At 35.4% G+C, this 12526-nt stretch overlaps 2 protein-coding genes across 2 annotated transcripts; both read left to right on the top strand.

The window, feature by feature from the left end:
- Window positions 1-820: 820 nt before the first annotated feature.
- LOC145765359 (glutathione S-transferase omega-1-like) lies at window positions 821-2381 on the top strand. The gene has a single exon (XM_082577167.1). The coding sequence runs from the start codon at window positions 872-874 to the stop codon at window positions 1589-1591; it is 720 nt and encodes a 239-aa protein (XP_082433293.1). The 5' UTR covers window positions 821-871; the 3' UTR covers window positions 1592-2381.
- A 7171-nt stretch (window positions 2382-9552) lies between these two features.
- LOC145786821 (uncharacterized) lies at window positions 9553-11923 on the top strand. The gene is made up of 5 exons (XM_082598562.1): window positions 9553-9647; window positions 10030-10264; window positions 10671-10882; window positions 11376-11538; window positions 11694-11923. Exons 3-5 carry the CDS (start codon window positions 10745-10747, stop codon window positions 11849-11851), a joined length of 459 nt encoding a protein of 152 aa, XP_082454688.1. The 5' UTR covers window positions 9553-9647; window positions 10030-10264; window positions 10671-10744; the 3' UTR covers window positions 11852-11923.
- The last annotated feature ends 603 nt before the right edge of the window (window positions 11924-12526 follow it).

The following is a 12526-nucleotide window of genomic DNA, read 5'->3' as shown; positions in this document are numbered from 1 at the left end:
TCATTTAATTTTTACAGGTTTTTAAAAACAAATTTCATTTAAGTTAATTTGTTCAGGTTACGTCATCGTAATTGCATTTTGCTTCTTTTTGATGTCACAGGTGTTGGCATCAATTTGCTTGGTTTCAATCTGAACATTTTATTTGAGGCTTTGTGATAACGGATGGAAGTAGCCCTTTGTAATTCTGAGGGTTTTTTTGCAGATTGGATTATAGTTATAATATTTGGTATCTTTTCACGAATTACAGGTTTAATGTTTTTTTTTGCAGATTAAATTACAGTTATAATATTTAATATCTTTTCAGGAATTATCGATTCATTACTTTTGCATGTTTTTCAGACCTTCTGATGATCCGTTAGGTGAAACAGGTTGTAAAGGATTCAGATAGTAATAACTACATTTGATTATATTGTAATCAAATCAAATATATTGTAATCAAATATATTGTTTGATTATATTGTAATCAAATGAAACAATTTGTAAAGGCTTCAGATAGTAATAACTATATTTGATTTAATTCGCTCTGCTTTGCCTTTTTGCTTGGCATTGAGCACTTTTTGTAGTATTAATAGTTTTCATTGTTGTAATCAAATATATATATATATTATTTTTAAACAATAAATACTATTAATACTACAAAAAGTGCTCAATGTCAAGCAAAAAGCCAAGCAGAGAATTAAATCAAGCCAAAAATTACATCAAATATACTTATTAATCTCTAAATCCTTGACAGCCTGTTTCACCCTAAAGTAAAAGGGGGATCATCAAAATGTCCTTATTCAAATATATAATTAAAACGGTTGTGTTTTTTGTAGATCATTTCACTTACATCCTTTTTATAAGGTGTAATTAAACTAAATTTGCCGCTGTCATGTCTTTTATGGGAAATACCAAATGCTTAACTTCTGAAAGCTCACCACCTGATCCTCCCGGAAAAGACGTTCTTCGAGTTTATAGCGTCAGGTTCAGCCCGTACGCAGAAAGAGTGAAGCTTGTACTTCATGCAAAAGGCATTGAGCATGAAACCGTAAATGTTGATTTGGCAAATAAACCAAGTTGGTTGAAGGATAAAAATTCACAAGAGATGCTTCCAATTATCGAAATGAATGGTAGAGTTTTATATGAATCAACTATTGTCTCCAATTACTTAGATGCTAGCTTTCCAGGGAGAAAACTGTTAACTGAAGATGCTTTTCAACGAGCTCTAGAAGAAATAGCAATGGAAGAGTTTAAACCTGCCCTGTCTGGGTATTTTCGTTACATTTTTGCTGATGACGATACAGCAAAAAAGGAAAACTGGTCCAAATTGCAGACGGGAGTTACAAAATTGATTCCTTTTCTTGAAAATGGAAACCCTTTTATTTGTGGTGATAAACCAGGAATGACTGATTACATGGTGTGGCCATTTCTAGAAAGAATTGGGCTAGATGCAACGTCTTTAATTAGTGAACGTCCTTTACTTCAAAGATATTTTGAAAGAATGGGAAAAGATAAAAGTGTTATTGCATGCCGGGTATCCGGAAAAGTGCTCAAGGAATTTCATGATTTATATCATTTAGGAAAGAAAAAGTGGGATTATGGTCTCGAATAAACAGAACTATGCTATAGAACTATCTCCAGTGACCACTATGCAAAAAATGTGCATTGCAAGGTAAGATAAAGGCCACCCAGTCTTTTTGTCAAAGCCCTTGGCAAAACAGTGCATCAAAAGGTTTTCACCAACTGATAGACGAAAATGTTGTGTCCTTTCAAACTAAAAATTAAGCTTAGCGTTAAATTTTGCTTTGAGCAATGAATTCAAGATAGCAGTGCTCAGTAAACTCATCACTTTTGTTAGTTCATTCATCTGTTTTACTTGATTAATGACAACTTTCGCAATCTGTTGTAGATATGTTATTAAGAATAATCAAACATGCTTGTTTGTCTTTTTTAATTATTCTTTTGAGATAGAAACAACCCTGATGCTCAAACCTGGCTGTGTACCTCAATATCAGATTGTCTTAAATTCTCTAAAATGCAATATTGCTGCAAAATGGTTTTGTGACAATAATACAGATAAAATTATTTAAATTGCATATCAGTTGATCTTATAAACCGTTTCACCTCGTAAGATTGCCAACTTCCAAATCATAGGAAAAGTTGGATAATAAACCATGTATGAAAAAAAAGCTTGGCAAACTGAGGATGTAATTATTCAGTTTTATCTGTAATAGTAAGCTTAATTATCATGTTTTCTGTCAGCATGCAGTACACTGTCGTCACAGATGCAACACAGCAGACACCTGCAAGCAGGAGTCAACCAGGGTTGGAAGTAACAACTAAGTCGACTAGTTGTCACTATTCGATAGCGTTATTCGTTGCTTTCTGAATATCGAATGCTTATACCCATTCCTTTTAAAAATAAATATCGAATGCCCGTTATTCACTAGGGCAGGTCGATTTTAAAGTTTGATATGGAATGAAGTACCGGTAGTTGCCAATAAGTGAAAAACATCTTTCGCAAGTAAAAAAAATAAGTAAAGTGCAACGATCGCTTGCGGAAATACGATTAAATTCTTAAAAGTTGCTCCCCGCGTTTTTTATTTTTAAAAAGCGCGAATATGTAGCGCCGTTAGCGGAAGTCGTCATAACAGCCGCAAACGCGCGGTGACTTTCTCCATACTGTATAGATGATGTAGGCCTACCTAATCACAGTAAGTTAGCGGAATTTTATAAGAATAGGAGACCTGAACAGTGAAAAAGTTATTGTTTAGCTCGAATTTAAATTAAGCACTTAATTCAGTGATAGACTGTAGGCCTAGTGCTTGTTATAAGCCTTACGCGTCTCTATATACTTGGGCTATTAATTAGAATAGATTGAGTAGCCTAATCAGCTTATCATTACAGCATTGGAGATGTGCTTCTTATGAATATAATAGATCGTTTTGAGCAATGATTTGACAAGCCAGTGAATCAGTTGATCTAAATAAAGATTTTTTAAAATCTTGTTTAATTTCAGCTAGTATGTGATAAACTTTCTTGTTTACAAACTCTTATTGAAACATGCCAAAAGAAAATCCGCGTTTAACACGACAAAGTGAACAGCATCATGGAGGAGGCCCTTGCGAGCTTGCCAAAAGGAAACCTAGCACTTATAAACAACTAATTACCACCTTAACAATGCTAAAATTAAAAGAAATATTTGGGGTATTGTTTTGCGCATCAGCGAGGATTTAATTAGTCTCGCCTACGTTTGATTTCTGACAAAGCCATCAACAGAAAAATTAAAGATTTATTGAAATTGGTTGAGAATATAAACTGCATACACGCAAAAGGCCGAGCAAAAGCTAATCTGGGCATGTATTTGTTCGCTGGAAGTTGTGGCATGCAGGGATAGGCTACTCGAGTCAACTGCAGGCTCTTGGATTGCAAGAAAGAGCACATTCTCTGCAAATGCCAAAATTCCATTGGAAGAAAGAGCTTATCTGATGGATCAATCATCAAACGCTAAAAATTGGTCCTAAAGGTATCTTTCAAATGTTATTGGTTGATCGATCAGCAGTTTCAAAAGCACAAAGTAATGAAAAACGGCTACAAAAACTTCCCCATGACTTCCACGAGGAGAAAGGCGACATACCCGAATGGATAAGTAGCTCAAGCACGTCAAGTTCGGCGTCAGACAAGGTAAGCACGGTTTATTTAGTCGAGTGAAAGTGATAGGTTACATATAGATTGGTAGGCTACCACAATGAAAAAATCAACACGTGCATCATATTGATGTTATTTAATAAGCTCAGTGCACAAAGAGTATAGGGGAAGGTGGGGCCCCCATAAACATTGGCTCGTGAAAAACACGTGAAAATCTGGGGGAACTCGTGTAATACTGGGGTACGTTCTTTTTACACCACTTTAACACGTGATTAACACGAGTTTTTTTACACATGTCATCAATTGCAATAATGCTTTATATCATATTTGAAGCAAGTTTTTCAACTCTAGAATATCAATTGATACGTTTTATGTTAATATCTTTAAAAAATCTCTGTAGTTACATATTCCCTTTTTTCTGTATACTCACGTGTTTTTAACGTGTTATACACGTGTTTTTTACACGCCAGTAGCAAGTTTGTTTCATGTTATTTTTTTCGTTTAAAATATTTTTTCAACTCTAGTAGGCTATTTGATGCGTTTTATGTTAATATCTTCAAAAAATCTCTGCAGTTGCATATTCACTTTTTTCTGTGTACTCACGTGTTTTTAACGTGTTATACACGTGTTTTTTTACACGCCTGTAGCAATTTTGTTTTATGTTATTCTTCTCGTTTAAAATATTTTTTCAACTCTAGTAGGCTATTTGATGCGTTTTATGTTAATATCTTTAAAAAATCTCTGTAGTTACATATTCACTTTTTTCTGTATACTCACGTGTTTTTAACGTGTTATACACGTGTTTTTTTACACGCCAGTAGCAAGTTTGTTTCATGTTATTTTTTTCGTTTAAAATATTTTTTCAACTCTAGTAGGCTAGGCTATTTGATGCGTTTTATGTTAATATCTTCAAAAAATCTCTGCAGTTGCATATTCACTTTTTTCTGTATACTTCCGTGTTTTTAACGTGTTATACACGTGTTTTTTTACACGCCAGTAGCAATTTTGTTTTATGTTATTCTTTTCGTTTAAAATATTTTTTCAACTCTAGTAGGCTATTTGATGCGTTTTATGTTAATACCTTCGAAAAATCTCTGCAGTTGCATATTCACTTTTTTTTGTACTGTATACTTACGTGTTTTTAACGTGTTATACACGTGTTTTTTTACACGCCAGTAGGAATTTTGTTTTATGTTATATTTCTCGTTTGAAATGTTTTTTCAACTCTAGTAAGCTATTTGATGCGTTTTATGTTAATATCTTCAAAAAATCTCTGTAGTTGCATATTCACTTTTTTTTGTACGGTATACTCACGTGTTTCTAACGTGTTATACACGTGTTCTTTACACGCCTGTATCAATTTTATTTTAAGTTATTTTTCTCGTTTAAAATATTTTTTCAACTCTAGTAGGCTAGGCTATTTGATGCGTTTTATGTTAATATCTTCAAAAAATCTCTGCAGTTGCATATTCACTTTTTTCTGTATACTCACGTGTTTTTAACGTGTTATACACGTGTTTTTTTATACGCCAGTAGCTAAAAATAAAAATTTTGTTTCATTTTGTTTTTCTCGTTTGAAATAATCGATAATCTTTGGGCTGATAATCCCTGGCCCCACAACGTAAATTCTGTTTTGGGGAAGCACATGTACGATAACTGGTTTATATTTTTTTCAGCACTGCCTTTTCTCCGACAGTTGTTACGTTGAGAATTGGCATTAAATAATCGTTTTCGTTTGGTCATTGTCTACAGTAGGAATTGTGAAAGTTAGGAATACTATATCTAATTTTCATTGTTACGACCGAATTTCCCCCCTTTCTTTTTCGTAAATATTGTATCACGGTTACCAGCGGTCACCTGATTTAAATCTGCCTAAAAGCGCATGAAAGCAAAAGTTCTTTCATTTTACCAAAAGATTTTGCGCAGTTTGCACGAATCACTGTGAACATACCGAAACGTGCAGTCCAAGGATGCCAGACCAGAGCTTGGTTTTTCCACTAGATCTGGGTTTTAAGTTTTTTTTTCAAATTTAGATAAATCTAGGTTTTTTGGTTTTTAACTTTGTACAGAGCTTGCACGGTATTAAGGCACTGGGATCCTCGGTAACTGGTCCACACTGCAACACAAAAATGATTTTAACTTTAAGGTAATGTTTTTTGCATCAGCTACTGTAGTCAGTGAGGTACAGCTGGTAGGCTATACAGTAGTGTAGTGAGTTGTTGTGAGCAGGTTTTAATTGATACATATATTTGTCATCATTTATTACGCTTCTCAGGGGTATTGGTATTAGGCTGGGTAAGCTATAAGACTCAAATACGACTGTTAGTGTAGATCTAATGTTATAAACTTAACTGAACTCTTCTACAGTACCGGTATACAAAAACGAGTGATAAAAACGAAAAACCCAAAGAGAAGCAAAAATTGTGGTAAGGACAAAAAAAACTGGCTAAAGGTTCCTGAATTCAAAGATTGGTTGCAAATGTAAGAAGACGCTTCAAATAAAAACAACAGCTATTGCAAATGTTGAAAAGCCATACTGAAAAATGTTAATAAATCAATGTTGTTAGCTCACAGCAAGACTGAAAAACACAAACAAAACTACAGTGAGCACTGCTAAGTCTCATGTGAAAATCAATACCTTTTTAACACAAAATTTAGCCACGCAGTCAGATCAAATTGCCAAAGCAGAAGCATTGCTTGCTGGTTATTTTTCTGAGCATCATGTACCATTCACTCGCATTAATCATCTTGTTGATGTTTATAGGAAAGCATTTCCTGATAGTGCGATGTGAGCGAAAGTGAATTTTTCTTTGGTATTTTCTTTCTTACTGTAATACCAAAACTTAACAATTTTTGTTGCATCTTGCTGTAATAGCCTACTCGTATAATCTAATTTAGTAACCAACCTTGCCTCAGTTAACCAACCAACCTCATTATTACTCGGAGATCAAAGCCAGACATTGTGACGTAAACTTGAACTAAATTGCGCGTGATTAGTGTAGAAGTACCTGTACTCTCATCGATTTATAGCGAAGAATTCACCTTTGTTACGCTGATTCAATGTCATCAATCATTGAAGCAACGTAAAAATCGAAAGTTTTCCTTCTTGAATGGAAGCTAAGGGATAGGCTACAGTATTCACATTTTCTAGATGCGCGCTAGAATGCGCTGGAAAATATATTATCGCAACAATTGTTCGTTCGGATGCAACCTAGTTCGTACCTTGAAAAGATCAAGAGAAAAAATTAAAAAAAGCGGAAGTCGTTGATCGCAGCTTCCACAAACATTTTAAAATTTTCCCCCTGAAAAGATCGAGAGAAAGATAGCACAAAGCCGAAATCGCTGATTGCAGTTTCCGCAAACATTTTTCCGCAGTTTCCGCTAACCCTATCCATAGACTAATATGCTCTAACCTTAACTGATCGCAGTTTCCGCAAACATTTTCCCGTAGTTTCCGCTAACCCTTACCCTAACTCTAGTCTCTTACCATAGAGTAAGCTATGCTCTAACCCTAACTCTCGCTGATCGCAGTTTCTGCTTACCCTAACAATCGAGTAATCTATGCTCTCTAACCCTCGCTGATCGCAGTTTCCGCAAACATTTTTCCGCAGTTTCCGCTAACCTTTACCCTAAGCATAGAGTAATCTATGCTCTAACTCTAACCCTATTTTTCGCAGCAGACAAAATAAAAAGTTTCTCTCTCCTCGCTGATCGCAGTTCCCGCAAATATTTTTCCGCAGTTTCCACAAACCCTAACCCTCGAGTTTGTTTGCGGAAACTCCAATCAGCAAGTTTGGCTTTGTGCTATTAAACTGCGATCAGCGACTTCGGCTTTTTTTAATTTTTTCTCTCGATCTTTTCAGGGTACGAACTGATGGTACGAACTGTTCAGGGTACGCACTAGGTTGCACCCGTTCGTGCTATGCAATTGACAATTTGTATCGCTAGTTACTGTGTTATTTCTCGGCGGACAAATATGACTGATCTAGATGGTACTTTCCGAATTTCGAGGCCTGAGCCTACATTATAAAGCTTGGCGATATACAATGGCAGATAGACGCAAACAAACATCAACGCTGACAAACAAACATCAGCATTTTGAATGTAAGCAATCGGTCGGCTAGAAAGTTTGCCCCCCCGGCAATTTTCATAACCCGGCACCTATGTAAATCATACTTATAAACCATAACATTGACCCAGTGCTACATAGCACACTTTAAACCTTTGAGTTTTATCACCTTTTCCTGCTCATTGACATGTTTATGTATCGTACTGTACCATTTATTGCAACTTCGCATTACTTCTTTTTGTCCCGGTACTTTTTGTAATTACAAAAAACAAAATGAATGCATTAAGGGAAGGTGTCTTACAAAATTTGTGGTGCTTTTATGCTTGCTGTAGACAGTGCATTTATTTCAATTGTACGAATAGTTTTACTGAATTAGCCTATCATTTAATGTGCATCGTGCAGTCTTGAGTAATAACACTAATTGAAAATACTTTAGGTGTCTATGTTAAGTAATAAGTAAGTCCAGTTTATTTTGTGCTAGTGTAAATTAAAAATATGAAGACTACGAGAGCATTTACGGTCGTTGACTTCATATCAAGAGGTGAAGTTGATCTTGTCCTAGAGAAATGGATATTTCATGAGAATGAAGTTTTGAAATGTTATTGGCCTGTGCTTCCCGGCCACAAGGTTTGCCAGTCTACAAAATTCAGATATTAATCCAAATTGGAAAAAGTATCATGTACGAATTATGTACAAAACAGGTAAACATTAATAATACCGTACTCAATTTATAATATCCATTAAGTTACACATAAATAAAAGTTGAAAACAATCACAGGTAGGACCTTGCCAGTAGAAGTACCCAATGGCTGACAGTATATCATATATATATAATTATGGTGACATAACTTTGTATTAGTTGGATTAGATAGTTGGAGTTTACTTGCCTTATGATTTTCTCTTACCAATTTATGTTGCTAAGTGTTAAGTTTCATTTAACATGTAATATGTTTTCCAATATATGGAGTTTTGTGCAACAAAGTTTATGCTTGCTCTGTTGTTTCTGTTGCAGCACGACTGCTTGTGTTGGTTAGCTGTCAATTTTTTGGTGTGTAATTTCCATTTAACCGCTTTAGCAGATTGTTATTATTCCATAGAGAAATAAAACAAAGTAACCTCAGCGGGTTTAACATGATGTATTACATACACAAATATAACATAATTAAAAATAAACTCTAACGTTTTCGACACGTACGTGTGTCATCAGGAATTACATATCTGCAATATACATGACATCTTATTCTCCAGGGTATTGTTTTTACTAAGCTTGATCGCTGTTATGGGAAGATGACCTGTTAATATTTTGCAACAGACGATTTGGCCAAAGCACTGTTAAAGTTACAACTTGCTGAAAATACTTCTGATTTGGCTTCAACAGCAGCTAGTGAAGAAGAAGTAAATGATAGTAGACAACCTAAATCGAAAAGAAGAAAGCGGTATAACAATGCATTTATTTTTCCCTGATATTTGTTCATTTCATTTTGATTTTAACTGTTCAAAACCAATTTTACCCTTAACGTATTTATAATACATGGGTGCATGCCAGTACTTCGCATTATATTAACTTATTGCATTGAAGTCACGGTTACACTAATGTGGCAGTTGTATATATAATGTTTTTGTAACATTGTTGTATAAATTGTATGTAATGTAAGTACATTTTGGCTTGTTACATTGTACCTGACAGCACCGCAATGCAAATAATAAGCTAATCTTTAAAGATACCGTACACCCATGCATTTCTACATTTATTGCATGTTGATTGGTTGAGTATGCAAAATATGTTGATGTTGACAAGATATCAATATGTAATGTACTAATAAGCAAGGACAAGCATGACATCTAGCTGAAGTAACCATTTTTAAATTACGAATGCAGGAATAGCTGGTTGCCTTTGAGGATTGTATCTACAGATGAAAGCGACTCACTGGAGTCAGAAAATACCATTACTGTAAGTAAACAAATACTTTAATCACTTATTATTTATGATATTTTCAAACTTTGACGATTTTAAGTGTTGTTTTATGGGAAATTGAGCGCTTTCTAAAAGTGGTATAATTTAAAAAAAGTTATTGCAATCTCATTTTTATGGTTAAAAGCACAGATTAAGGTGTTCAATCAGAACTTTTCAAACGTTGCCTAAATATGCTGTCATCATCCAGGATTTTGAGACCAGCATGTGCCCCAGTTGGAGCGTGATAGATGGACAGTCCAGAATAGCATAGTCGTCAGTTTGTTTTCATGTGCGACACTTGAGGGTGTAGAGGGAGCCAAGCATATCACTAAATATATTTTGTTAATGTTCACTTTGACAGTCACTAAATCTTCCACAGGTTTCTACTCCTGTACGAGCAGCTGAGGTTGCTACAACCTTGCAGCAACTGCCGCAAGTTCCGAATTTTCCACAAGCTTCCTCTGTGAGGGCACCACAGCATTCAAGTCCACAGCGCGAACAATCAATCCTTGATTTTCACTTGGATGACAATCTGTTAAATGTTGCAATTGACACTATGCCTGAAGTAACCAAGAACATATCTCGTGACGAATTTGTTACGCTGCAGAGTGAAGGTTTGCACATGGTTAAATTAAAATCTTGAAACTTGTTCGATTAACTTTGCTCAACAATTGTTCAGCTGCATCGGTTTGGTGATATAGTTTTAGTTATAATTCTTCACTTCGTCTATTTATGTTTACTCTTTTTTTATCCTTTGTAACTCCCATCTTTATTCAAGAGCAGCACGTTTTGAAAATTCAGTTTCTCTAATTTGGGAAGATCTGTTAAGTCTCTCACTTGAGCGCCTCTACAAGAGCATTGTTCTTAATTGGCAGTATTATTTACCACTCGCTTTTCTTGTTTGGCAGCTGCTTAAATCACAACTGCCCTAACGTCGGAGCTATTCTTTCTGTATTGTCAAAGCAAAGCATCTTTGCGAACACCAAATCATGTTAAAGCAACTATTTATGTTTCACGCAGTTTGACGAATTCGAATTGCTCCACTGGAACTTAAGGGAATTTTAAATTCTGTCAATGAAAAATTGGATATAATAATGAAAAACGAAAGAAGTGCCCCAGCTCAACAAATAGAGGAACCCCCTTCGGAAATTCCATCTTTTCCCATCAACAGCCTGGAGGATTTTGATAAGCTTGAACTCAACCTGGGAAACAGCACTGTTCAAAATAAATTGGTAATTATTATTTTTTTACTGTTAACATGGCTGTGCATTGTGCAATCGGTATCACAACTCCGATTCTCCTCATAGAATAGACATACAAGAGATACTGGTTATTTTCACCCTCTTTAAAACAGTTTTGCAATGTCGGTAACTGCTGCAAATTTCTTGAAACTTTCAACCAGCATTGATTGCAGCAAAACAACGATTTGTTTGAAAATGGTCAAAATTATGCATTTCCCAAAGTTTTTGACACTTTGACAATGGATAATTTTAAAATTCATCGCAATGTAGAGCATTCCTCAATTTTATATAGGGGTCGGAGTCAGTGCAATTTTTAAAACTCCAACTCCTTTGGCTAAACAATAAACATTGTTACGGCTCTGACTCCACGGCCCTGACTGTTAACAATGAAATTTAACAGCTTGCAGTATGAGTGCGCTCTACTTTTATTCTATGGAATATAACCGTGAAGTCTAAATTTGATATGATAAATGTTGTTTTGCAGATTTCTTATTTTAGTCGGTATTTTTCGACGGACTACATAAAGAGCGTAAAGCAAATTCTTTCTGGAGTATTTACGGATACGCTTATGACGAAGTTTAATTGGATGGGTCAACGCGGTTCCAAGCGCCCAATTAAAGATTGCAAACTCATTTTTGTAATTTATGGTATGTAGCCTAAACTTTAGATTTTGCACGTATACCCTGCTTAATGAACGTATGTTGCAATCTATTTTTAATATATTTGAGCCGTGAAGAATTCTGTATATCTATTGCTAGACTATAGCTTTTGTGACTAAGCACTAACTCTTTTTTGCTTACAGCATCAGTTCGAACATACAGTTACACAAAAGACACAACCATGGGCGATGTTAAAGCTGTTGTGCAAGAATTCCTCAAATCAGCTGAAAAGAGAATAAGAAGACAGTCAGTCGCAAGGACATCTTCATTTAGCACGGTTCGCCCAACTGATGATGTGTGAAACAGCTGTACTGTCTTCAGTTATATTTGTATTTTTTGGCATGTGTGATTTTGGTACTAAATAAATTGCCATAGTAAACACGGGTTTGATGTGTAAAAACACAGGTTTGATGTCATGTAAAAACTAGGGTTTGATGTGTAAGACACGGGTTAGAAGTCGTGTAAAAACACTGGTTAGATGTGTAAAACACGGGTTAGATGTCGTGTAAAAACACGGGTTAGATGTCGTGTAAAAACACGGGTTAGAGATGTCGTGTAAAACACGGGTTAGAAGTCATGTAAAAACACGGGTTGCATTTGTGCAAACACCCGTGTAAAACACGGGTTTAGAGGTCGTGTAAAACACGGGTTTAGAGGTCGTGTAAAACACGGGTTTAGAGGTCGTGTAAAACACGGGTTTAGAAGTCGTGTAAAACACGGGTTAGATGTCGTGTAAAACACGGGTTTAGAAGTCGTGTAAAACACGGGTTGCGTTTGTGCAAACACCCGTGTAATACACGGGTGCACATCACGGGTTTTACACGAGAAACTGGGGTAAAAAAACACGTGTCTTTCTCGTGTTTTTCACGAGCCAATGTTTATGGGGGCAGGACGGGACACTTAACTTTAATCGATGTTTTGCAGAATTTCTTTTTATCAATATCGGTAACTTTGGTATCATGTTATTTCTATTGCA

Source organism: Aplidium turbinatum, chromosome 2 (genome assembly GCF_918807975.1).
Source record: "Aplidium turbinatum chromosome 2, kaAplTurb1.1, whole genome shotgun sequence".
Lineage (NCBI taxonomy): Eukaryota > Metazoa > Chordata > Ascidiacea > Aplousobranchia > Polyclinidae > Aplidium > Aplidium turbinatum.
Note: the sequence above shows the minus strand (reverse complement) of the source record. Positions and strands in the feature narration are given on the sequence as shown.

Coding starts and splice junctions, on each gene's coding strand:
- LOC145765359 (XM_082577167.1), top strand. CDS start 872: ATGTCTTTTATGGGAAATACCAAATGCTTAACTTCTGAAAGCTCACCA.
- LOC145786821 (XM_082598562.1), top strand. CDS start 10,745: ATGAAAAACGAAAGAAGTGCCCCAGCTCAACAAATAGAGGAACCCCCT. Junction 10,883..11,375: donor GCACTGTTCAAAATAAATTG/GTAATTATTATT, acceptor GTTGTTTTGCAG/ATTTCTTATTTTAGTCGGTA. Junction 11,539..11,693: donor ACTCATTTTTGTAATTTATG/GTATGTAGCCTA, acceptor TTTTGCTTACAG/CATCAGTTCGAACATACAGT.